We start from the raw sequence: 24,466 nt of genomic DNA on the forward strand, positions 1-24,466 counted from the left end.
ATTTTCAGCATCATTACTCCAGTCTTCAGTGTCACATGATCTTCAGAAATCATTCTAATATGCTGATTTATTATTAGTGCTGGAGACTGTTGTGCTGCTTAATATTTTTTTGGAACCTGTGATCCTTTTTTTCAGGATTCTTTGATGAATAAAAAGTTAAAAAGAACAGCATTTATTCAAAATAGAAATCTTTTCTAACAATATAAATCTTTGCTATCACTTCTTATCAATTTAACACATCCTTGCTGAATAAAAGTTTTAATTTCTTAAAAAAAAAAAAAAAAGAAAGAATAAAAATATACTGACCCCAGACTTTTGAACTGTAGTGTATATTGTTAGAAAAGATTTCTATTTTAAATAAATGCTCTTCTTTTTAACTTTTTATTCATCAAAGAATCCTGAAAAAAGTATCACAGTTTCCAAAAACAACAGTTTCAGCTCTGATAATAAATCAGCATATTAGAATGATTTCTGAAGATCCACGTGACACTGAAGACTGCAGTAATGATGCTGAAAATTACAGCTTTGCCATTACTGCTGTATTTTGGATCAAATAAATGCAGCCTTGATGAGCAGAAGAAACCCCTGTAAAAAAACAATAAAAATCATTCTGATCCCAAACTTTAGACCGGTAGTATATTTTTTATTCTGTGAAATTCTTATTTAAATATTAGGACATTGTACATTGTGTTCGTTTCAGGACATGGATTACACATGAACTCTTCTGAACATTTCTTAAACATTTCTCAAGAGCTAGGAAAGAAAAGAAGTTCCTCTTAATCAAAACCAAACACAGAATGTGAGTAAATCCTCAGCAGCAGTGAAGAGGGACCTGATGCCTCCTGCTGGTCAACAGCCGAGGAATATCCTTTTATTTATTTATTTATTTATTTCATGGTTTATTTAATTAGTATAATGTGTTTCATTATTATTTATTTTATTATAATTTGTTTATTTATTTATTTATTTATTCATTTATTTATTTTTATTATTATTATTTATTTAATGGTTTATTTAATTATTATAATGTGTTTCATTATTATTTATTTTATTATAATTTGTTTATTTATTTATTCATTTATTTTTATTATTATTTATTTATTTAATGATTTATTTAATTATTATAATGTGTTTCATTATTATTTATTTTATTATAATTTGTTTATTTATTTATTTATTATATTTTTATTCTAATAACGTTAATTATTAAAAACTTATTTGAAGCAGTTAATTTTTTTCGACTATCACACGTTTAGTCTGCAGTACATATAAAAAAGTATTTGTATTTTTTTATGTATGTATTTATTTATTTATTGTCCAGAAACAGCGTCTATATGAAACTGCTCCAGAATCCACTGTTTTATGATCATTTTTCATATTAAAGCAAGCTAGCTGGAAGCAAATAAAATTTTATTTAGCGGAGCGCCGCCTGTCGGTCTAGAGGTGTATCGCACATACTGACACCGCATCGGCTCTTCCTCTAGATTGCTTTCTAATGTTAAACTGACTTCCGGTTAATGTCCTTTCTAGCGAATCATTTCTCCTGTTCAGAGTCACGTGAGCTGTGACGTGTGCGCAGAGCGGAAGAGAACGCGGCGGTGTGACAGAGTTATTAATGATCAGAGTTTAATAAAAAGATCAGATGATCGGGTTTAATCTCTGTCAGGATGCCGCTGTTGACTCGGAATAAGCGAATAGAGCGCGTGAGCTCAGCCGCGGAGCTCTTCAGCAAACACCCGCATCTGAAGGTACAAAATCATACACAAAATAATAATATCAGAGCCACTTTAATATTCTAAGAAATATTATACGGCAGTATGTATGCACAGACGGTAAGGTATGCAATACACACAGACCCTCTTTCTCTTTATGTTTCAATACATGTGATGCACAAGATAAACAACAATTTAGAAATCCTTTAGAAATTGTTATATATGAACACACACAATTTTTAAAAATATATATTTTCTATTTGCATAGTTTTCATATTTGCATTAGTTTTATTATAGACTATAGATAGATAGATATATAGATAGTGTGTGCCTGTGTACAAAATTATTTATTTTAATCAGTTATTTATTTATTTAATTGGTACTTGGTCTAAAACTAATTTGGAACAAATTTCAACTGCTTTTCTCATATTTATGCATGTATTTTTTTTAAAAAGAGCTCATATTAATTAGATCACATACAGACTACGAGTGCTTTTATAAGTTTATTTTTAATAATTCACACAGCAGGTCTATTGTGGTAAACTGCGAAAATATGAAGCAATAATAAATAAAAAAATCTACAAATGCACTTTTCTGCATACGCTCCAGCAGCTTGATGTTAAAAACATTCACGTCCATGTTATATATATATATATATAGTGTACATGGGTCAAAGATGAAAAAGGATTTAAGCATAAAAACAATGTGTAATACTACTTTAAATTGTTGTTTCCCCCCCCAACAATTAAAAAAAAAAAAATATTTTCATTTAATTGCAATTTTGTTTTTGTTTTTCTGAGCAAAAAATAAATATCATACAGTTTCCCTGATTTACAGAAGAGACCCACTAAAATGTCATTCAGTGTAACAATCTCGTCAGGCATATTTACAACAAAAAAATCATTTTATGACATATTAAAAGACTAATTACTTTCACCCCAAATACTAATTAGCTGTAATTTTACATTTTTTAAAATATGCCACTATCCTAGGTTTTGCCCATTTGTTATTAAGAATTTTTTACTCATTTAAAACAATCAAATGTAATATGCTCACTTATTCTTTTATATATTTTAATATGTACACGTCAGAATAAACATGTTGTTTGAATTTTTACATAAATATTGTGTTACACTGAATGACAATGTAACATTATTTCAACCAAATTTTGACATTTTATTCTCCAAAAACTAAAAAGTAGACATTTTACTTACATTTCATGTGCTTTCTAATCACTTTTGTAAATTTCTTTTGATGCGGACATCTCAACGTCTTTGACCCACACACAGTAATTAGAGGTCAAGTTTGTGAAGATGTTTGGTGTGCGTTTCATTGCTAGATGCACATAACAAGCGATTCAAACTCAGAGCGAATGCAGAGATAGAGTTTGTGTGGAGAGGCATTATATTTATTTGCAAACTAAACCACTTCAAGACTCTGAAAACACACGAGCTGCTCGCGTGTAAATGAACACAGTGTCGCACTTTACTCTAAAACACACAGAGCTTATGTTTAATTAAACTGCAGCCTTTGTGATTAGATAGTTGTGCTAAGCCATATCACAGTTTGAGTTTTATTTGGATTAATTGTACAGCCTTACATCTGACACTGACAGAGCGTTTCTGTCCGAGTTCAGGAGTGAACGTTAAAACGGGTCACGTGTTTCCAGCCTCGTTCACCTGTCGAGGACCAGCGGAGGAGCTCCGATCCGCTCGCACCTTCTCTGGTGCACAGGTGCATAGATGAAGCCGTCATGCAATATATAGCACTCATTAATAATATCTGACTGCAGAATGCTGCGACTGACCAATCAGAAGTGGCGGACTGAACTGTTGTGTAATCTGAAATATCGGAGTGTGTTTGTGACAGATGGTTGACGTGTATGACTCTAGCAGAGAGCTTGTGAAAATCGACCCGTGCAGATGGACACCAAACATGGCCTTCTGGCTGTCCCAAGATGATGAAACCATCCTACAGGTCTGAAAACCCACCGCTGCTCACATTCACTCGTATTTGTGACCCTGGAGCCAGTCATACGGGTCAATTTTTTTGAAATTGAGATTTTTACATCATCTGAAAGCTGAATAAATAGCTTTCCATTGATGTATGGTTTGTTAGGATAGGACAATATTTGGCTGAGATACAACTATTTGAAAATCTGGAATCTGAGGGTGCAAAAAAAATCTAAATATTGAGAAAATCATCTTTAAAGTTGTTCAAATGAAGTTCTTAGCAATGCATATTACTAATCAAAAATTAAGTTTTAATATATTTATGGTAGGAAATTTACAAAATATCTTCATGGAACATGATCTTTACTTAGTATCCTAATGATTTTTGGCATAAAAGAAAAATCGATAATTTTGACCCATACAATGTATTGTTGGCTATTGCTACAAATATACCCCAGCGACTTAACACTGCTTTTGTGCTGCAGAGTCACATATGTAATGTGTTTCATCAGATCTACAGGATGAATTGGCTCTGCTCATTGATTTCTGGTCTGGTCAGTATTTGTCCACGTCTCCACATGCAGAGCCTCCTCACTTCGTCCATCACATCAAATCCACCATCCAGTTTCTGCTGGATCATCCGACCGCAGACGGGCTGTTTCCGCATCTGTACCGCCGCGCTGAGGACGGCCGCTGGAAGAGAGCCTAAACACTGACCTCTGACCTCTGTGACCCACTGTAACCAACCAAAGGCCTTTGACGTCTGCTGTTTAAAGCAGAAGCTCCTTTACACTGATTTCAACTGAAACACGGCGACTGAAGCTCAGATTGACTGTTTAAAGGGCCACTTCTACTTGATGGTTTTACTAACACGTGTGTCATTAACCGCACCTGCCGGCCCTTACATACAAACAAGAGTCTATGAACTATTTGTTTTCATTTTTATTTCATATTTTTGTTATGTATGTCAATGCAAATGTGTTCATGGATCATAAGACGTGTCCTTTATTTTAAACTAATAGGATATGATGTTGTTTTCTTCCTAACATCTAGCTGCGTCTTATTTGCTCACTAAACCGTAAATACAGTATGTTGTGATCCTTTGAGGAGGAGTAAAATAATTACAATTCTGTTGCCGTGGAAACATGGTGTTTTGTTTATTCAAACCTTTGTGTGATCATAACAATGAATGGAAACTTTAAATATATTCCTCTTTAGACTGTTGTCTTAACGAGGATCTGCTGATTACTGACACATTTTTAGAATTTTAGTTTGTGCAATATAAAATACTAAAGTACAACATATCTGTATTTAAAATGTATCATTGAACACATTAAAAAGATTTTTTTTTTAAATAATTGTTTTGTGGAACAGAAATTGTAATAATGTATTCTAAGGTGCTAAATACAAATAAAAATAGTATTATTATTAAAACATGTCTGCCCTCTCAAAGCATCCAGGCAAAATTGCAATGGCTTGAGAACAAATGTAGGCATTATCTTAATTTGTTGTTTATATTAAATATTTTGACTGAATATTCATTTTGAATGACTCAAGAAAAATTGATAAAGCTTTGATTATAGTAAAGGTTTCCATATCCTCAATATCACGTTCCGTCCTAAAATCTGACAAAAGCCAGTTCCTGGATGGCATCATTCTCCAGGAAGTGACATCATTTTGGAGGGAAAACAGCAGCACACAGGTCAGTAAGTTTTAGAAATGCTCTTCTGTCTCTGTTCCTGCTGCAAGATTATTTTTTTTTTGGTCTTCTTTATTTGGTAATATCTATTGGGAAAATGTGAAACAGATGCAGCAATGACAAAATTTGAAGAAGAAAAAAAAGTGTCCTATACAATGCTACATATAGGATTTGTTTGGAATGTGTTTTGGAAAGATTAAAGCTGAAAAAAGAAACACAGTTTTGCATTTGCTTTATCATTGTATTTACTTGAAGGATTTAGAAACCTTTATTAACAGAAAAGCGGTGTATGGTAGAATTTTTTTGAAAAAGTGAGGTGAGGAGTATGGTGTATTTAATGTGTTTTTATTTTCACAATGCCATTTTTGGAAAGTGAAGAATAATACACTATGCATTATTTTTTTATTTTTTTTTTATTCTCTAATTAATGAAAAAAAACGTACATTTTATAAATGAATTATACATGAACCTTTGAAAAAAAAAAAACTTTTAAAAAGCGTTAAAAGCATGTAATGTTTTAAAAGCACTGAATTTGTGTAACTTTTTTCTGACAGCAAACGTGATTAATACTTCTTGTGGCGCATCATCAAAGGATCTGATGGATTCTGGGATGTTTTGAGTTGTTGGTTTTTGTCTCTCTATAAATTCTTCTTATTTGAGCAAATTATATCAATCAGCGTTTCAAAAGATGGATAAATAAGACAATAGCTTTTAATATATTTTAATATATTTTTTTATATATATTACAAAAATACAAATTTATTTTTTGTTACAAATATGTTTAAGTTATAAAAATTCTAATGATATCAAGAAGAGAAAAGAGCCACATGGAGAGAGAGAGAGAGAGAGAGCAGCTTAGACCGAAACTGAAACAGCGGAGCAAGGTACGTAATACAATACTTAATGGTTTTAAAACATCTTTTACTTTCTTCAGTGAACTGTTTTCAAATCTTTGCTGTGATCACAATATAAAAACGATTTGTTATTACATGACTGGCGTTTATTGACGGATGCAGCAGGCTTCTGTTTCGAAATCTAACGGTGCCTTTCTTGTTATATTAATACATAATAATAATAATAAGAATCTACTATAAATGCATAATAGTACAACATAATTGACTGATAATTGTCATTTCTTTGTTTAGGCAAAGCTGCATTCGTTATAATAATCGTGTAATTTCAGTGAACATTTAAGGGAGATAATTGAAGTCTGATGCGCATTTAGCTTGTCCTTATTAACCTACGCTTAGAACTTCAGTTATACTTCTAGATATTAGGGAGTTCTGGGTTATGTGAGCAGAAATAAATGTGAGCCTGCAGCACAAAAGCAGTCTTAAGTCGCTGGGGGATATTTGTAGCAATAGCCAAAAATACATTGTATGGCTCAAAATTATTGATTTTTCTTTTATGCCAAAAATCATTAGGATATTAAGTAAAGATAATGTTCCATGAAGATATTTTGTAAATGTCCTACTGTAAATATATCAAAACTTAATTTTTGATTAGTAATATGCATTGCTAAGAACTTCATTTGGACAACTTTAAAGATGATTTTCTCAATATTTAGATTTGTTTGCACCCTCAGATTCCAGATTTTCAAATAGTTGTATTCTCGGCCAAATATTGTCCTATCCTAACAAACCATACATCAATGGAGAGCTTATTTATTCAGCTTTCAGATGATGCATAAATCTCAATTTAAGAAAATTGACCCTTATGGCTGGTTTTGTGGTCCAGGGTCACAAATGCACAATGAACTGTTCAGCAACATGAAATAAGATGTGCTAACATTTATTCAACAAAATATACGCAAAACAGAGTCATTTCTCAACTGAACTGTTTTAAAACAGCAGGATCAAAGTTTTGTGCTTATTAAATCGAGGCTCTGCAGTACAGAAGAACCAGCTGGCTGTTTTATTCAGTGCTTCTCCACTGAACCAAAGGAGCATTTCTGACCAGCTTCATCTGCTGCAACCAAACCACCCGCCCTTTAGCCTCGGATGTAACACAGCTATGGCTGCTGGAGTCTCATCAAAAACAGGTAGGTGACCTTTAAGTGATAATTAATATTATTAATTCTATTTAACTGAGGCTCACTTCATCTGTCTGAGATCGGAGTTGTGTTCTTGGGAAATGATGAAGTTGACGAGAGCAAAGTGATCAAATCCATCCTGGGCTGCAGGGATCTTACGGGAGAGAACGTGGGCCAGTGTGTATTATATCAAATTGAACAGGCTGTAAAGAAGATCAGTGTTGTGGAAGCACCAGGATGGAACTCAATGCAGAAAACACTAGAAAGCATCAAGAAATCCATCAGAAGAAGCGTGTCTCTGTGTCCAGCAGGACTTCACGCTCTGCTTCTGGTCATTCCTGTGAAGAGAAATGATGAAGAACCTGCTTCAGGTGACATTAAAGCTGCAGAGATGCACATGGAGTTACTGTCGGAGCGCGTCTGGAAACACACCATCGTCCTGTTCGCTTGTGATGATGGAGTGGGAGAGTTTGCCATCAAAGCTTACTTTCAGAAAGCAAATAAAATCCTGGAAAAGTGCAAAGGCCGAACCTACATTCTTGAGAGACGCAGTAAGATCAGTGAGCTTTTTACAAAGATAGAAGAGCTGGTGGAGGAGAACCGTGGTGATGTATTAATACCACAGACGTACTATGATCCGCTCGAGTGGAAGACAGAAGATCTCCGGCGCAGACGCGGAAGTTTAGATTGGAATCCTCCTGACAGTGAGTATTTTTTCTTAATGTCAAACACATGTTTCTCACATGTCTCTTACACACAAATCTAATGCTGTTTTCTTTAACAGTGACCAAAGGGAAACCTGACTTTGTGAATGACCCACAAGCACTTTTGATGCATTACGCCAAACCCATCACAGTGATAGCGCTGGCTGTTTTCGGAGCGCTTCTCGGCGCATTCGCAGGAGCTGAATATGGAGTTTGCGCTGGTTTACTTTTGGGAAGCATTCTAGCGGTTGTCCTTGCCTTCTTGATCTTTAAAGTAGCAGAAAACAGTAACTGCATAGATACATAGGTTTACATACTGTACAACATTAACAGTCCATCTTTATTTTTATTTACATCTTATGTATGCATGTCTTAAACTGGAGAATGAATATTTATACACAAGAAATACATAAGAGAAATGCTTTTCTGGGATATGTTTAGCTATGTTAACAAAGCATGTTGGCATGCTCTTCTGAATGTGACTCCAGGCGCTCTTATATACATTTATGTAATGCACAAGTTTACGGTAGGCTAAATATATAAAACACTTTCAGGATCCACAATCGTTAACCTGCCTCATAGGGTAAATTAAAAGTTGCTTTTCTGCTAATGACAAATAAAACAAACATGGCAAACAATGATGCATAGTTACCTCACAGTCTCACACTTATATAAAATATTTTTTCTGAATAAGATGGAAGCAGGAGGTGGTTATATTTTGTTGGCCATGTGTAGTCATATTGCAAGAATGAAAAGGGATTTATGGCATAAACACAGTAAACCTCAACGCCGCCTACAGTGAGTTTAGTACTATTGTATGCTGATCTGAGAGCTTGTGCTGTTTTTTTAAATATGAGATTGAAGCACAGAAAGCCATATCTGTTTAAAATAGCAACTTCAATAGATTGAACATTTCTCATTTGTCTGATCCCCCCCCCTTTTTTTTTTTTTTGCAATAATCTTTATGTATTAAATCTTTGTTAAAGTTTTTTTCCCCCTCTGTCTTTATGTATTTGTTACTCTATATCTGAGATTTATATAAGGGTGGATTAATTTAGGTTAAGTATTTTGTCCACACTAATGGCATTTCAGACAGACTCTTCTGACGGAGCGCACACCTCCTGCAAGATCACACCACCGTCTTATGACCAACCACTGTTAAACATTAATTTGCATTCATTGATCAAAGTTCATCAGCACCCTAAATGAAAGTATTCTTTTATAAGGAAGTAGAAGAACAGAAAAACAACTAGCAAATGCGAGGTAGGTACAATATCAAATTTTGCTTTATGTTTGATATGTTTTCTGTGCTTACATGTACAAAAAACTTTTTAAGTATATATTCTGCTGTTTCATAAGCATTTCAACATAGGCTCACCGGAGCTTAAACGAAAAAAAAAAAAAAAAGGACTTATAAACATCTTTAAGTGGTTGTGTTCCTCTTTTATGTCTTGAAACCAACTGTTGATATAATAATGTTAATTTTGCATAATAATTTATGACAGGATCAAGCAATACATTGGAAATGTAGGCCATGCGTGAAAGGATTCAGACTCTAAAAATGTCCTTAACATTGTAAATTTACTACAATATATTTTGGGTGCTAAAATGTACAGCTAAACTGTACCTTTACTTGCGATGTTAAATTAATCTGAGCAGTTGTTATGACGTTCACTTTCCCCACATATTTTTCCACATCATTTCACTGGAGAAATCACACCACAAATGAACATTCATAAGTGCTACACAATTAGTGCTACATCTTCTGTGATGAGGCATTGCTTAATGGTTAATGGTTGTAGAACTGCAATATAAACTGTCTGTTAGTATTAAGTGAAACCTGTAGCACAGCGGAACCAACTGTGCGTTTTCTTGTTATCAGTTTCCATGAAGAGCATGTTGTGAAGCAGCTGCACATATACTGCGATCATGGCTACGAAATCTCCTCAAGGTGAGTCAATTTATCTGTGTGTGGTTTCCAACAATGAAACATTTTTGATTAATAAAAAACATCATGCAATAATATTAATTTGATTCCCATTTGCTCTTTAAAGGAGGTTCGGAGCTCAGAATTGTGATCTTAGGAAATGCTGGAGAGAATAAAGTGGTCAAATCAGTCCTAAACTGTGAGAATCTGACAGGAGTGGAAGTTGGTCTCTGTACTTTACTTCAGAGTGAAGAAGCAGGAAGGAAGATCAGTGTTGTGGAAGCACCAGGATGGGACAGACTCAGACCAGAGAGGATAAAAGAAGAAATTGTCAGAAGCGTGTCACTTTGTCCTCCAGGACCTCACGCTCTGCTTCTGGTCATACCAGTGAAAACTCTCTCTGGAGAACCTGAAATGAATGCATCAGAGATGCACACGAGGTTACTGTCAGAGCGCGTCTGGAAACACACCATCGTGCTGTTTGCTTGTGATGATGGAGTGGACGAACTAACAATCAGGGAACACATTCACAGCGCAGAGAAAATCCTGGAAAAGTGTGGAAGACGTTTCCATGTTCTTCAGAAAAGCACTTGTGAATCTCCCACTCAGATTCATGCACTTCTTAAGAAGATAGACGACCTGGTGGAGGAAAACCGTGGTGATTTCTTCATACCACAAGCTTACTATGTACTGATTCAACAGAAGACACAAGAAGCATCTGGTGCGACTGAGCTCAGGAAGAGACGTGGAAGTCTGGACAGTCCTCCTAACTGTGAGTTTTATTCCACAAAAGCCACAGCTGCTCTCACATTCAGACTGCTTAAGCACTGATCTATTGTTATTTTCTTTTACAGACAACGAAGACAAAGGAGATTCAGAGAAGAAAGAATCTATAGAGACTCCCAAACATAGACCTTCGGAAGACATGCCAAAAATCACCATGGACTTCAAACCGTTTGTAATGATACTGATGGGAGCGTTCGGAGCACTTCTCGGTGCAGTTGCTGGAGCTGAAAACGGAGTTTCGGGGTCTTGCTCTGGATTAGTGTTTGGTGTCGTTGTAGGGGTTTTACTTGCAAGTTTCACCGTGTACATTTATACTCACATTTATTCACGAGCTTATCCAAAGCAGCCCACACAAAGCTCATCGTAAGCAACTGAATCATAAGGAGCTGCAAAGTTGATCAAATGCAAGCTAGCTGCAAGTGCCAACAGTGCAGAATTGTTTTTTACTTATTTATTTTTAAGTAAGAATGGATTTTACATTGTGCCTTGTTGTGTATATATAATTTCTTGAAAACTGTGAGGGATTGACAGGAGACATGCTTAGACCTGAGAGAGAAAAAAGAGAAAAAAAATGGCAGTTCAAAAACTCTCAAAATATATGCATAGACACAAAAACAGCTAGTGAGAGTAGAAAGAGATAAAAGACATTTACTAATGAACACTGCTTTCTGTGATGTTAGAACAGTAGGGTGAATACTTTCACATTACTTTATATCAGCACTCATCCTAAACTTTTGCCTTTTTAATTTTGCCATAATTTTAGGGTCATACCGCATTTTGACAGCTTTATATGCATTATAGGTTTTTTTTTTTTTTTTAAGATGCTCATCTGAAAAAGCAAAATAGCGACCAGAGAGGATAAAAGAAGAAATTGTCAGAAGCGTGTCACTTTGTCCTCCAGGACCTCACGCTCTGCTTCTGGTCATACCAGTGAAAACTCTCTCTGGAGAACCTGAAATGAATGCATCAGAGATGCACACGAGGTTACTGTCAGAGCGCGTCTGGAAACACACCATCGTGCTGTTTGCTTGTGATGATGGAGTGGACGAACTAACAATCAGGGAACACATTCACAGCGCAGAGAAAATCCTGGAAAAGTGTGGAAGACGTTTCCATGTTCTTCAGAAAAGCACTTGTGAATCTCCCACTCAGATTCATGCACTTCTTAAGAAGATAGACGACCTGGTGGAGGAAAACCGTGGTGATTTCTTCATACCACAAGCTTACTATGTACTGATTCAACAGAAGACACAAGAAGCATCTGGTGCGACTGAGCTCAGGAAGAGACGTGGAAGTCTGGACAGTCCTCCTAACTGTGAGTTTTATTCCACAAAAGCCACAGCTGCTCTCACATTCAGACTGCTTAAGCACTGATCTATTGTTATTTTCTTTTACAGACAACGAAGACAAAGGAGATTCAGAGAAGAAAGAATCTATAGAGACTCCCAAACATAGACCTTCGGAAGACATGCCAAAAATCACCATGGACTTCAAACCGTTTGTAATGATACTGATGGGAGCGTTCGGAGCACTTCTCGGTGCAGTTGCTGGAGCTGAAAACGGAGTTTCGGGGTCTTGCTCTGGATTAGTGTTTGGTGTCGTTGTAGGGGTTTTACTTGCAAGTTTCACCGTGTACATTTATACTCACATTTATTCACGAGCTTATCCAAAGCAGCCCACACAAAGCTCATCGTAAGCAACTGAATCATAAGGAGCTGCAAAGTTGATCAAATGCAAGCTAGCTGCAAGTGCCAACAGTGCAGAATTGTTTTTTACTTATTTATTTTTAAGTAAGAATGGATTTTACATTGTGCCTTGTTGTGTATATATAATTTCTTGAAAACTGTGAGGGATTGACAGGAGACATGCTTAGACCTGAGAGAGAAAAAAGAGAAAAAAAATGGCAGTTCAAAAACTCTCAAAATATATGCATAGACACAAAAACAGCTAGTGAGAGTAGAAAGAGATAAAAGACATTTACTAATGAACACTGCTTTCTGTGATGTTAGAACAGTAGGGTGAATACTTTCACATTACTTTATATCAGCACTCATCCTAAACTTTTGCCTTTTTAATTTTGCCATAATTTTAGGGTCATACCGCATTTTGACAGCTTTATATGCATTATAGGTTTTTTTTTTTTTTTTAAGATGCTCATCTGAAGAAGCAAAATAGCAGATGTTTGCAATATGTTGTTGTCTGTTGTGTTCGTGGGTTTTTGTGTGACGGAGGACAGGAGTTCAGAACAACTGGAACCAGTGTTTTTATAAACGAGCTCCACTCATAATGATTTTTTAATGTTTTTTTTTTTTTAAATGGTTAAAAATGTGAAAGATTGACAGGTGATTTGTTGTTTTTGAACACATCAGCACGCTTAAATATGTTCTGCATCTGTCGCAAGGCTTTAAATGACTGTTCAAGTATGCACTATGTAAATAAAATTAATTTAGACTAAAATAATGTTTCTTTATTTAGGATTTTAGAGGTTATACAGTAACTCTAAACTAGCACGGGCCAGTAAGCAGAGAAGGTTTTGGAAAACACTGGCATTCAGTGGCATTTCGTTGGAGTTTAATGGTCATAAACACATAGAAATCATTAACACATAGATAAAGTTATAAACACATAGATATCATAAAGAATAAGGCCATTTTGCATTGCTGGAGTTTTGCACCTGCTAGTTTTCACACTTAGGCTACTGTTAAGACAAGCTCAGGCCCTGTTATTTATATGCAATACATGCACCATTTGTTAATGCATTCATTAATTAAATGCAAACTAATTACAATATAATGTAGGCTAATATTAATAGGTTTAACGTGCTTTAAATTTTATGGCGAATTGATTGAGGCTCAAAATCAACCTGTGCATAGTTCGGTTTCGTGGGCCGCAGAGCGCCACCTGCTGTCAGCGAACATGTGGACACCGGAAATACGACATGTCGCTTCCCGGAAACACGCGGGCTAGTGGCGCGAAATCACAGGAGCCGCACTGGTGAGTTTATACACGTTTAATTCAGCAGTGAACTTAATTTAACAGGTTATTTACTAAGTATGTGAAGAGTTGCGGCCTGACAACCTGAACTTAATCTTAAACTGTTTTAAATAATGTTTCTGATTCTTTTGTAATTCAAATCAGTCAATCCATAAACATACATCCGTATACAGAAGAGTAAAATAAGGTTTCTGTAATGAGCTACAATAGAGAGTTAAATACAAACATAAAATAAAGTGAATCAAAGTAAATACCATATAATAAAAAGACAATAAAAAGTGTGCAAAAGACAGCCAGAGATATGCAGTGACAGCTGTAATAATATCACTCTGCATGCAGCTTAAACGAGCTCATATTCATTTAAAATTACATTAAATATTAATATTTTTGAAAATTAATTTGCCACACTGCAGTATCATTTAAAAGAAATTAGTGAAGGTATATTAGAATAGAGAAAACCCTGCCTAGTGAGCTGTCAGTTATGTATCTGGTGTGTTTATGTGGTCTGTACCTGTATATTTATCAATGTATTGGACTGTATTGTGTAATCTGTGCAGATGATTAATGGAGATGCTCTGTGTGTGTGTGTGTGTGTGTGTGTGTGTGTGTGTGTGTGTGTGTGTGTGGGGTGTGTGCGTGCAGGTGAAGATGAGCAAGCGGAGGTCAGCGGCTCTCACTGGAGCTCAGGGCGTCTCTCTGGTCTGTCGGATGTTTTGGGATCTCAGACTTCGCTCCTGAGTGTGTGTCTGTACAGGACAGGTGTGGATGTGTGTGTTGATGTTGTGTGATTGTGTGTGTGTTCAGGCTCAGAAGCTCCTGCGGGAGAGACTGTGTCATCAGAAGCTGCCGGATCAGCCTGTGGGTCTGGACTCCCAGTACAAGTGCGTCTCGTTTACTGTCTCTCTCTCTGTGTGTGTGCGTGTGTGTGTGTATGTATTCTTACACTGTGTGTGTGTGTGTGTGTGTGGATTCTTACACTCTCTCTCTGTGTCTGTGTGTGTTTGTGTGTGTGTGTGTGTGTGTGTGTGTGTGTGTATTCTTACACTGTGTGTGTGTGTGTGTGTAGGCACATGCTGGAGCTGCTGAGACGTACAGCTGTTCATGGAGAGAGTAACTCGGTCCTCATTGTTGGTCCACGAGGATCCGGTAAAACTATGGTACAAAACATCAAGACATGTATCGTTTAAAGCAGAAACTCACTTTATTTGCATTTCCCAGAAAACAAGAGTTTTATGCCTCTAATGTTGCATCTCAGGTAAATGTATTTAAAAATGCTGAAAACAAAAAACGAGACAAAAATGGGGAAGAAAGTAGCTTTTGCAGTGTGCTAAATGAATAAAGCTAATATTTCTGAAACGATGGCATAATTATGTGAAGTGTTTTCATGCGTCTCTGTCTGAAGCTGCTGGGTTGTGTCCTCCGAGAGCTCATGAGTCTGAGGGAAGTGCAGAAGAATGTTCTTCTGGTGGAGCTCAACGGTGAGTTCATGCACGTCTTTAACGCTGCTCCTGTATTAAATGATGAAATGAGAAGCTCCAGCTGTGTCACGTCTCGGCGATGTTTTCTGAGCGCAGGTCTTCTGCAGACAGACGACAAAATCGCTCTGAAAGAAATCACTCGCCAGCTGCACCTGGAGAACGTCGTAGGAGACAAAGTCTTTGTGAGTTTCTGACATTATTAGAGGAATAATTGCTGTCGTTTTTAATGTTTTTGTGCTGAGAGGTTTTCTCGTGTTTTAGGGGAGCTTTGCAGAGAATCTGGCTTTTCTCTTAGAAGCTCTCAAGAAAGGTGAGGCTCCGTCAGTGCCATTTTAGTATTATTTACATACTATTATATGCTATTATATGTGACCCTGGACCACAAAACCAGTCATAAGGGGTACAATTGAGAGATAAATAATCTTTCCATTGATGTATGGTTTGTTAGGATCGGACAATATTTGGCCGAGATACAACTATTTGAAAATCTGGAATCTGAGGGTGCAAAAAAATCAAAATATTGAGAAAATCATCTTTAAAGTTGTCCAAATGAAGTTCTTAGCAATGCATATTACTAATCAAAAATTAAGTTTTGATATATTTACGGTAGAACATTTACAAAATCTCGTCATGGAACATGATCTTTACTTCATATCCTAATGATTTTTGGCATAAAAAAAAAATCTATAATTTTGACCCATACAATGTATTGTTGGCTATTGCTACAAATATACCCCAGCGACTTAAGACTGCTTTTGTGCTCCAGGGTCACATTTATGTTTACATACTACTCTATATTTTGTATGTTTTTATTTGAATATTTTCAGTTTTTATTTTAATCACCCTCTGCTCACCTCTGTCTGTGTCAGGTGATAAGAGCAGCAGTCGTCCCGTGCTGTTCGTGTTGGATGAGTTCGATCTGTTCGCTCATCATAAGAACCAGACGCTGCTGTATAACCTGCTGGATGTGTCTCAGTCTGCGCAGACGCCTGTCGCTGTGGTGGGACTCACCTGCAGACTGGTGCGTCTGCTCTGAAAACACTACACAAACACGCTTGGACTGCAGACAACTACTATTTCATCATCATTTAATGTCTTTTTTTTTGTATCTGTCATTATTTTTTTATTTTTAATATTCTACTTCAAATTTAATATTCTAACTCCTACCCGGTGCTCTCTTTTAAACGGTGCATTCTGTGCATTTTTTCAAAAATTGTTAATAAAGGTTATAATATAACAAGCAAATGAAAAACAAAATTATGCATGATTTAAATGCACAGAATGGCCTAAAATATAATGCTGAGAATGTAAGGAACAGAGAAAAGGAAAAAAGTTGAGCTGAAAACATTATTAAAAAATTGTTTAAAATTTAAAGCTACTTTACTCAACAAATTAAATGTAAAAAATGAAAAATGATGTGGCATATGTTTTTGTTAAATGTGTTTTTTCATAGAAACATGATGAAGGTTCTTCATGCAAACTCAACCCCACTGAAATGTATTGTGCACTACTTTATTAATTAGTTTTTATTGGTTGGTTGTTGTAGCTCTAATTCTCTTATAGATGAGGTGATGTGAAACCACAGCTGATCCTTCTCGAATCACTCATGTGTTTGTGTGTTCCAGGACGTGCTGGAGCTGCTGGAGAAGCGAGTGAAGTCTCGGTTCTCTCACAGACAGATCCATCTGTTCAGCTCGCTCTCGTTCAGTCAGTATGTGGATGTGGTTCGTGCTCAACTCAGTTTGCCTCCGGACTTTCCAGATCCCAAATTCTCAGATGAGTGGAACCACAGCGTCACGGTACAGACGCAACCTGTGTCTCAAAACAAATCATACATGCGTCAAAGACGAAGAAGGGTTTAAGCATAAAAACAATAAGTGTAATACTGCTTTGAAATTGTTGTTTTTCCCCCAATTTTTTTAAAAAATTCTGTTTAATTTAATTGCAATTTTGTTTTTGTTTTTCTGAGCAAAAAATAAATATCATACATTTTTCCCTGATTTATAGAGGAGACCCACTAAAATGACATTCAGTGTAACAATCTCGTCAGGCATATTTACAACAAAAATTATTTTATGACCTATTAAAAGACTAATTACTTTCACCCCAAATACTAATTAGTTGTAATTTTAAATTTTTTAGGCATATTTACAACAAAAATTATTTTATGACCTATTAAAAGACTAATTACTTTCACCCCAAATACTAATTAGTTGTAATTTTACATTTTTAAAATTTGCCACTCTCCTAGGTTTTGCCCATTTGTCAGTAAGAATTTGTACTCATATAAAACACAATAAAATTTAATATGCTCCCTTATTTTTTATATGTATTTGAACATGTACACGTCAGATTAAGCATGTTATTTGAATTTTTACATAAATATTGTGTTACACTGAATGACAATGTAACATTATTTCAATCAAATTTTGACATTTTATTCTCCAAAAGCTTAAAAGTAGACACTTTACTTACATTTAATGTGCTTTCTATGGACATAAAATCACTTTTGTAAATTTCTTTTGAAATCTCAATGTCTTTGACCCACATACAATCATGTTTTCTTACCTCTCGTTCTCTGTTCGTAGAAATTATGTGACGATAAGACGGTTGAGGAGATTTTGAGGAGGAACTTTAATGGCAGTAAAGATTTCCGCTCTCTGCATTCGCTGCTGGTATATTTACATCAGTTTCATCATCTCGTAATCAGACCACTGTGAGAGATCTCTGTTCTTGTGTGTAAACCTGTGTGTGTGTGTGTGTGTGTGTGTTGTAGTTTCTGGCTGTCAGTCGAGTGTCTGTCTCTCATTCGACTCTTCGTGAGGCTGATCTTATAGAGGCCTGTCGCTTGATTTCTGCTGATTCCAAAGCAAACGTCCTTCACGGTGAGAAACTGGAAACTGAGATTTTTTCTGCAGTTTTGATGATTTTTATTCCTCGTCTCAAGCACACGCTCATCTCTGATGCCCTGAGTTGCCTGTTTTCCAGGTCTGTCTATTCTAGAGCTGTGTTTGATTATTGCTATGAAGCATCTGAATGACACTTATGACGGAGAACCCTTCAATTTCCAGATGGTCCATAATGGTACGACATCTTCATGAACGTTATAACTGGTGTTTCACAAGCCTTGATGTGTGTAAATGTTCATCAGTGAAGGTCAATACATGCATCAGCTCATATGAATGTAATTCTCTCTCTCTCTCTCTCTCTCTCTCAGAGTTTAAGAAGTTCATTCAGAGGAAGTCTCACTCCATCCATAAGTTTGAGAAGCCCGTGGTGATGAAGGTCAGTTGGAGCCGCTCTCTTTTTCATGCATGTACTTGTGCTTTAAACAGGGAACAGAATATGAAACAAACTGAGTCGATAAGTGGAAACCTAGCTCTCTTGGCATGTTCATGATGTCCAATTTGTAAATGAATCATTCTTTTGGATTGAATTATTTCGGTTGTGTAATCAACTGATTATTTGACAAAACTGATCTAAAATATGCATTCATAAATTAGACGGATCTGGCATCCTCTCATTTTATGTTCATGAAAGAAAGTTGGGTTTGGATTCATGACTTGAGGGAGAGTAAATAATGACTTTAATTTGAGTTTAATTCAAATATATAGTTTTAATAAAATATAAAGTTTTTCAATTGTGTTTATTGGTAAATGGCGTAAATATAAAAATTAACATGTTAGTGTTATTTTAGTATTATTTATATAGTATTATAGTATTTAATATTTTTAACTAGCTTTATTTTTATTTTATTTCATTTGAAAGTTTTAGTAATTTTGTTGTCAGTTAAGTTTTTTGGGTATACAGTTTCTTAAAGGACAAATTTTGTCTCTTTCTTTTAATGGTTTTTAATGGTGCTTACCTGTGTGTTTGTGTGTGTATAGAAAAGTGTATAACTATCTGTATATAAAAACAATAGAAGTCTATGTAATGTCCCCATTTAGATAGCAAAGTAAACATGCGTGTGTGTGTGTGTGCATGTCTGTGTGTCTGTGTGTGTGTGCGTGTGTGTGTGTACGTCTGTGTGTGTGCGTGTGTGTGTGTGCGTCTGTGTGCGCGTGTATCTTGTGTGTGCATGTCTGTCTGTCTGTGTGTGCGTGTGTGTGCGTCTGTGTGTCTGTGTGTGCGTGTGCGTCTGTGTGCGTGTGTATCTGTGTGTATGTGCGTGTGTGTGTGTGTGTGCGTGTCTGTCTGTCTGTGTGTGCCTGTGTGCATGCGTGTGTGTCCATGTGTCTGTGTGTGTCTGTGTGCGTCTGTGTCTGTGTGTGCGCGTATCTGTGAGTGTGTGTGCGTGTGTGTGTGTGTGCGTGTCTGTCTGTCTGTCTGTCTGTGTGTGTCTGTGTGCGTTCGTGTGTCCGTGCGTCTGTGTGTGTCTGTGTGCGTCTGTGTCTGTGTGTGCGTGTATCTGTGTCTGTCTGTGTGCGTGCGTGTGTGTGTGTGTGTGTGTGCATGTCTGTGTGTGTATGTGTGTGTGTGTGTGCGCGGGTGTGTGTTCAGGCGTTTGAGCATCTGCTGCAGCTGGAGCTGGTGCGTCCGGTGGACTCTGGTGTGTGTAAAGTTCAGCGCGAGTATCAGCTGATGCGGCTGATGCTGGAACACGGTCAGGTGATGGAGGCGCTGCAGAAGTACCCACAATGCCCCACAGACGTCAAACAGTGGGCCCTCTCGGCCTTCGGCTGAACACTGCTGCATGCTTTACTTGCTGAAATATGCATTTTGTACATTTAAATGCATGTATATATTTTTTTGTTTTGTTTGCAATAATAAAAAAAAAAGTTAATATAATTGCTAATTTGTAATTTCTTTGTCTCAAAGACTCTTCTGGCCCCTGAAGGATGTTGTACAACGTTATTGAAAAGTTATTTTAGTTAGTTGACATGACATTATAGAAGCCCGTTTCAGCCACAGGATAAAAATATTAAAAAGGTAACTGACTTTTTATCTCACAATTCTGACTTTTTTTCTCTCAAAATGCTGAGTTTATATCTTTTAATTAAAATCTTTCAATTCAATTTCTTTTTTTTTATGCAGAAATGGGCTTCCATGCGATGTGGCATTCATAAAAAAAATATTTCAACCATTTCCAAATACTTTTATTATACATATAATTGAATGACTTTGCATTTTTTGTCATGGATATTCCCATTTTTATGAGTAATCAATTTCATCCGGAGTCGTTTCCACCATTTGAGTCATCATATAGTCTGTATGACTGGTTGGTGTTTATTCCAGTAAAAAATCATCCGAAAGTAACATCCAATACCAAGCTTGCACTTTTATATTTTATTTTAATGCCTTTTGAATTAGTTGCATAAATGTATCGATATTTGTATATTTACATATTTGAATGAAAAGGCATTAAACTATATATATAAAACGTATTTTATTTTTTATAAATCAGTGTTTTTATGAAATGGCATACCTTTTTGTGTGGAATAAACATGTATACAGGCCCGAGAAGATTTCATGATGATTTAAAGGTGGTGAATAAGTTCATCAGATCATCATCATTCATTAACGAAAAATGAGTATAAAGAAAATGTCTTTATATTTATAGAAAGAGAATCACATGCATAATCAGTTATCGGCCTGCAGATATTAAGACAATAAAAAAGTTGTATAAAATACCCAGCAGTACAATCTTCTGGAATAATTTCTTTATAAAGGACTGTTTTTGATTAGTGACACCAAAAAGAACAGCGCAACATCATGCTAGTCTAATAATTTAAAACCAACGATCATATTTACATTATTCATTTGCTGTACATGTGTGTGTTCGGGGGAATTACAGATTGATCTGAAATGTCTTTTACACACTTATTTCTCACCCAACACTTGGTTTGTCTGCGAACACATTCAGGGCAATAATAACCGGTGTTTGTTTTCACAGTACTGAGAGTTCGTCACATTATTAATGAAATAAATAGAAGCGGATTAGACTCTGTATGCTACAGTTGCAATCACTGCTGCATGTTGGTTGCATAACTGCCGTATGAGCAGAAGCCTGCGTCCCTGAATACTGCTGTAGTGCTTCAGAAAGAGATGGAGAGACAGAGATGAAGGAGAATGTGGCGTTAGACAGATTTACAGCCCTGAAAGATGCGATTGTGTGCAAACACTGTCATTAAAGGGGCCTTAGCATTTATTTTCCCACAAGGTCAGCTTCTAATGTTATTCAAGTGGTTTTTGCTCCTGCGCCTATGTAAATGTCGTTTGATGCGAAATTAGTCAAATGAGTGCTTGCTGTCTGTTCAATATAGTTTTTAACTGCTCCATCCTGCAACAACAGTCTCTTTGTAAAAATATATCACATTGAGACAGATGGATAATAATGTCATTTCTAACAGCACAAACTTTCACACTTTACTCTTATTATTTCTGCTGGTGTTCAGATTGTTTGATTTCAGCCACGGGATAAAAAAAAGAATTGAAACTTTTTTTTTCGCAATTTTGACTTTTTTTTGACAAGTCTAAAGAATCTTGCAATTCTTTGGAAAAAGTGAGAATTGTGAGATATAAACTGATAATCCTGACTTTTTTTCTTGCAATTTACAGTGGGCGAGTTTACTTGTAATTCCGAGTTTGTCTCTAATAATATCAGACTTTTTTTCTCAGAATTGTGATATAAAGTTGCAACTGCAAGAAAAGAAGTTGCAATTACTATTTATATTTTTTATTGTGGACTTTATGGTGGAAACAAAAAAACAACTGCGAGATGTAAACTCCAAAATCTGAAAAAAAAAAAAAATAATAAAATGCAAAAATTGTGAGATATATTGCTAGATTTGACTCTGAACTGCAAGAAAAAGTCAGAATTCTCGGTTTTTATCTTGCAAGTCTTGAGTTTTTCTCAGAATTGCAAAATAAACAGTCTGAATTGCAAGACATAAACTCAGAATTGTGAAAAAAATAAATCCGTATTGTGAGATAAAAAGTTGCAATTGCCTTTTACATTATTTTAAGCTTCCATAGTTTGACATCACGACTCGGTGGCCCGAGTTTCTCAACACTAAACATGTTAACACACTGATGTTAATCTAGTTCACATCAGAAAGCTGAAGTGCAGAACGAGTCGTTTTTGCAGTGTAGGGTCAACATGAACCCTCCAGCACTCGATCTGCTGGATTATTTCTCATATAAAGCCACTAAAAGATAAATATGAACAAACACAATGTATCAGGTGTAGTCTGATGAATATGGAGGCGAGTGGTAAACTGTCCGAATTCATCCACCATTGGCAGAAGTTAATATTGGACCCTTTGTGATTCAATGAAGCGAGCGTTGATTCCTCATGATACGACCCCTTTAGAAAGAGCAGTGAAGGCTGCGATGAAATGAAGCAGAAATGTGAAAGGCAGAAACGCTAGCGTGTGTTACAGCTACTCGTCTCGCCTCCGTAGCAGCTGTTCAGAAAAAAGCACGAGAAATCAAAATGAGGTATACCTGTTCAGGGAGGTTCATGGTTATTTCAGCATACATCCGTGTCTCGTATTGGCATGACTATAATGACTTGCAGAAAAGAAACAGCAAACGCAGTCCAGAGTTTCGCCCTTTTTATACTAAAATCATATGAGCTGCTGTTCATATAAAACACAAAAGTCTTTCCTTTATGCATAAAAGAGGTTTTGGTGCAAACAGAGACGTCCGTGTGTGTTTGATCTCTTGAGTTCCTCTGTGTGTAAGTGCGAGTCGTTGAATTATTCCCGCACTCGTTTTGTTCGAGTCATTGTAGTCTGGTGTTCTCTCGCACACGCTGCGTTCTGATTGGCTGAGAGAACAGCATCATAGGCTGGATTCTTTAGGGGGGAAGTCCAGGTTGGTAACCATGGTGACGACGGAGAGGATGTCGTCGGGGGCGATGAGGTTGGTGTTGCGCTGCATTGAGATGATGCGCTCCTCCACGCATCCCGCAGACAGACGCGCCTCGGCCTCGTGGTCCCAGCACTCCTCTATGGTCTCACAGAGCATCGCCAGACCCTAGATACACAGATTAAATGATTTGGCACGTGAGAAAGTCTCAGTATTTGCTGTGTCTCTTTTTCTGGAGCTACATGAACAAAACCTGAGCATCGTGCATCTTTAAACATCTTGAGCTTCAACAAAAGCAAGAAAATCTGGGTCACATGACCAAATCACTAATACACTTACATTTGATTAGTCATCTAGAAATATGCAATCTGAAATTGGAAATATTCTTAGATTTGACTATAACCTTGGCTTTATATTTCTCAAAATGCATGAACTTTTTCTAACAAGTACTACTTTTTCCTAACAACATGTGTTAGAGTTGTTACTGTTAACTAAAGCTAAAACTATTGAACACTGTTTATGTTATTTAAAATAAAGCTGAAATAAAGCAAAAAAAATAAATATTAGATAAAAAAAGTACACTTTTTATTTCAGATAACATTTCTTATTTTTGTTGAAATAAAAATAAAGCTAAATAGGAAAAAACTAATAAATGGCAAAAGCACAAAAAATTACTAAAATTAAAATAATGAAAATAAAGCTAATCCAAAATATTAATAAATGCTATAATAGTATATAAATAATACTTTACTGTTACTTTTATATTTATTCCATTTACTGATAAATACAATTGAACAACTTCATATATTTATTACTTCATATTATATGTATTTTTTTATTACTTGACACAAAGCATTGATTGGATAATAAAAAGTATCTCTATATGACAGGCTGTTGGAAAAAAGTAGGATTAAAGACGAGAAGGAAAGATATTTCAGATGTGTCAACACTTATTGCATTCTGATGAAAGATTATTAAGACTTATTTTCTTTGCAATAAATATCACTGATGAATCATTCAGGAACACGAATTAAAGAGAAAATGGGGTCAGTTCTGAGGTCATGTTGACTTTAATGTGTTGAAAGGCAAAATGTTTCTGAAAATATATTGTAGTCAGTGTCGATGGACAGTGTGTTTGTGTAGCAGTACCGTATGTTTTAGCCAGTGCTCTCTGAATATCGGCCGTAGTTTCTTATGCACAACAACGTCCTGCATGTCCTCCAGAGACAGATGAAGACCTGCCTCCTCCTCAAACGGCAGACAGAACTCATCCACGGGACCTGAGACGCACACACACACACACAGATCAACACACACAGACACACACACACACACACACACACACATACACACACAGACACACACACACA

At 36.1% G+C, this 24,466-nt stretch overlaps 5 protein-coding genes and 1 long non-coding RNA gene across 8 annotated transcripts in view; 5 read left to right on the forward strand and 1 right to left on the reverse strand.

Annotated features, from left to right (window-relative positions):
- Positions 1–1,582: 1,582 nt before the first annotated feature.
- Positions 1,583–4,911, forward strand: LOC107705880 (uncharacterized). Its single transcript, XR_001636109.1, has 4 exons — positions 1,583–1,748; positions 3,349–3,446; positions 3,582–3,689; positions 4,224–4,911. It is a non-coding gene; the product is annotated as an uncharacterized LOC107705880 (long non-coding RNA).
- Positions 4,912–7,376: 2,465 nt separating this feature from the next.
- On the forward strand, positions 7,377–8,406 carry LOC107705868 (GTPase IMAP family member 4). Its single transcript, XM_016509374.1, has 3 exons — positions 7,377–7,404; positions 7,455–8,099; positions 8,180–8,406. The coding sequence occupies exons 1-3, from the start codon at positions 7,377–7,379 to the stop codon at positions 8,404–8,406; spliced, it is 900 nt and encodes a 299-aa protein (XP_016364860.1).
- An 881-nt stretch (positions 8,407–9,287) lies between these two features.
- On the forward strand, positions 9,288–11,219 carry LOC107705881 (GTPase IMAP family member 4-like). The gene is made up of 4 exons (XM_016509387.1): positions 9,288–9,362; positions 9,982–10,050; positions 10,154–10,798; positions 10,881–11,219. Exons 2-4 carry the CDS (start codon positions 10,029–10,031, stop codon positions 11,177–11,179), a joined length of 966 nt encoding a protein of 321 aa, XP_016364873.1. The 5' UTR covers positions 9,288–9,362; positions 9,982–10,028; the 3' UTR covers positions 11,180–11,219.
- A 247-nt stretch (positions 11,220–11,466) lies between these two features.
- LOC107705869 (GTPase IMAP family member 4-like) lies at positions 11,467–12,551 on the forward strand. The gene is made up of 3 exons (XM_016509375.1): positions 11,467–11,487; positions 11,659–12,127; positions 12,210–12,551. Exons 1-3 carry the CDS (start codon positions 11,467–11,469, stop codon positions 12,506–12,508), a joined length of 789 nt encoding a protein of 262 aa, XP_016364861.1. The 3' UTR covers positions 12,509–12,551.
- A 1,164-nt stretch (positions 12,552–13,715) lies between these two features.
- LOC107705882 (origin recognition complex subunit 4) lies at positions 13,716–20,247 on the forward strand. Of its 2 annotated transcripts, XR_001636110.1 has the most exons (15): positions 13,716–13,806; positions 14,449–14,505; positions 14,611–14,687; positions 14,873–14,963; positions 15,209–15,284; positions 15,381–15,466; positions 15,546–15,594; positions 16,154–16,305; positions 16,910–17,083; positions 17,873–17,959; positions 18,061–18,169; positions 18,273–18,368; positions 18,502–18,569; positions 19,785–20,021; positions 20,103–20,247. XR_001636110.1 is itself a non-coding variant. In XM_016509388.1 (14 exons), exons 2-14 carry the CDS (start codon positions 14,455–14,457, stop codon positions 19,965–19,967), a joined length of 1,299 nt encoding a protein of 432 aa, XP_016364874.1. In that variant the 5' UTR covers positions 13,716–13,806; positions 14,449–14,454; the 3' UTR covers positions 19,968–20,048. The 2 variants fall into 2 exon arrangements, 1 of the variants encoding a protein (XP_016364874.1); XM_016509388.1 differs by lacking the exon at positions 20,103–20,247 and having other exon boundaries at positions 19,785–20,048.
- A 467-nt stretch (positions 20,248–20,714) lies between these two features.
- LOC107705898 (activin receptor type-2A-like) overlaps positions 20,715–24,466 on the reverse strand; it is a 25,420-nt gene continuing 21,668 nt past the window's right edge. For both annotated transcript variants that reach the window (XM_016509417.1, XM_016509416.1), the window contains 2 exons: positions 24,246–24,376; positions 20,715–23,264 (listed from right to left, as the gene is read on the reverse strand). In XM_016509417.1, the coding sequence (XP_016364903.1) occupies positions 23,070–23,264; positions 24,246–24,376 (326 nt within the window). In that variant the 3' untranslated portion in view covers positions 20,715–23,069. The remainder of the gene's footprint in view (positions 23,265–24,245; positions 24,377–24,466) is intronic.

Source organism: Sinocyclocheilus rhinocerous, unplaced genomic scaffold (genome assembly GCF_001515625.1).
Source record: "Sinocyclocheilus rhinocerous isolate Xijiao unplaced genomic scaffold, SAMN03320098_v1.1 scaffold1615, whole genome shotgun sequence".
Classification (NCBI taxonomy): Eukaryota; Metazoa; Chordata; class Actinopteri; order Cypriniformes; family Cyprinidae; genus Sinocyclocheilus; species Sinocyclocheilus rhinocerous.

What these genes read in the sequence shown, in the direction of transcription:
- LOC107705868 (XM_016509374.1), top strand. Translation starts at nt 7,377, where the DNA reads ATGGCTGCTGGAGTCTCATCAAAAACAG. An exon ending in TGGAGTCTCATCAAAAACAG is followed by an intron (nt 7,405 to 7,454) that starts GTAGGTGACCTT and finishes TATTTAACTGAG; the next exon opens with GCTCACTTCATCTGTCTGAG. An exon ending in AGATTGGAATCCTCCTGACA is followed by an intron (nt 8,100 to 8,179) that starts GTGAGTATTTTT and finishes TTTCTTTAACAG; the next exon opens with TGACCAAAGGGAAACCTGAC.
- LOC107705881 (XM_016509387.1), top strand. Translation starts at nt 10,029, where the DNA reads ATGGCTACGAAATCTCCTCAAG. An exon ending in GGCTACGAAATCTCCTCAAG is followed by an intron (nt 10,051 to 10,153) that starts GTGAGTCAATTT and finishes TGCTCTTTAAAG; the next exon opens with GAGGTTCGGAGCTCAGAATT. An exon ending in TCTGGACAGTCCTCCTAACT is followed by an intron (nt 10,799 to 10,880) that starts GTGAGTTTTATT and finishes TTTCTTTTACAG; the next exon opens with ACAACGAAGACAAAGGAGAT.
- LOC107705869 (XM_016509375.1), top strand. Translation starts at nt 11,467, where the DNA reads ATGAACACTGCTTTCTGTGAT. An exon ending in TGAACACTGCTTTCTGTGAT is followed by an intron (nt 11,488 to 11,658) that starts GTTAGAACAGTA and finishes AAAGCAAAATAG; the next exon opens with CGACCAGAGAGGATAAAAGA. An exon ending in TCTGGACAGTCCTCCTAACT is followed by an intron (nt 12,128 to 12,209) that starts GTGAGTTTTATT and finishes TTTCTTTTACAG; the next exon opens with ACAACGAAGACAAAGGAGAT.
- LOC107705882 (XM_016509388.1), top strand. Translation starts at nt 14,455, where the DNA reads ATGAGCAAGCGGAGGTCAGCGGCTCTCACTGGAGCTCAGGGCGTCTCT. An exon ending in GGTCTGGACTCCCAGTACAA is followed by an intron (nt 14,688 to 14,872) that starts GTGCGTCTCGTT and finishes GTGTGTGTGTAG; the next exon opens with GCACATGCTGGAGCTGCTGA. An exon ending in GAGGATCCGGTAAAACTATG is followed by an intron (nt 14,964 to 15,208) that starts GTACAAAACATC and finishes CTCTGTCTGAAG; the next exon opens with CTGCTGGGTTGTGTCCTCCG.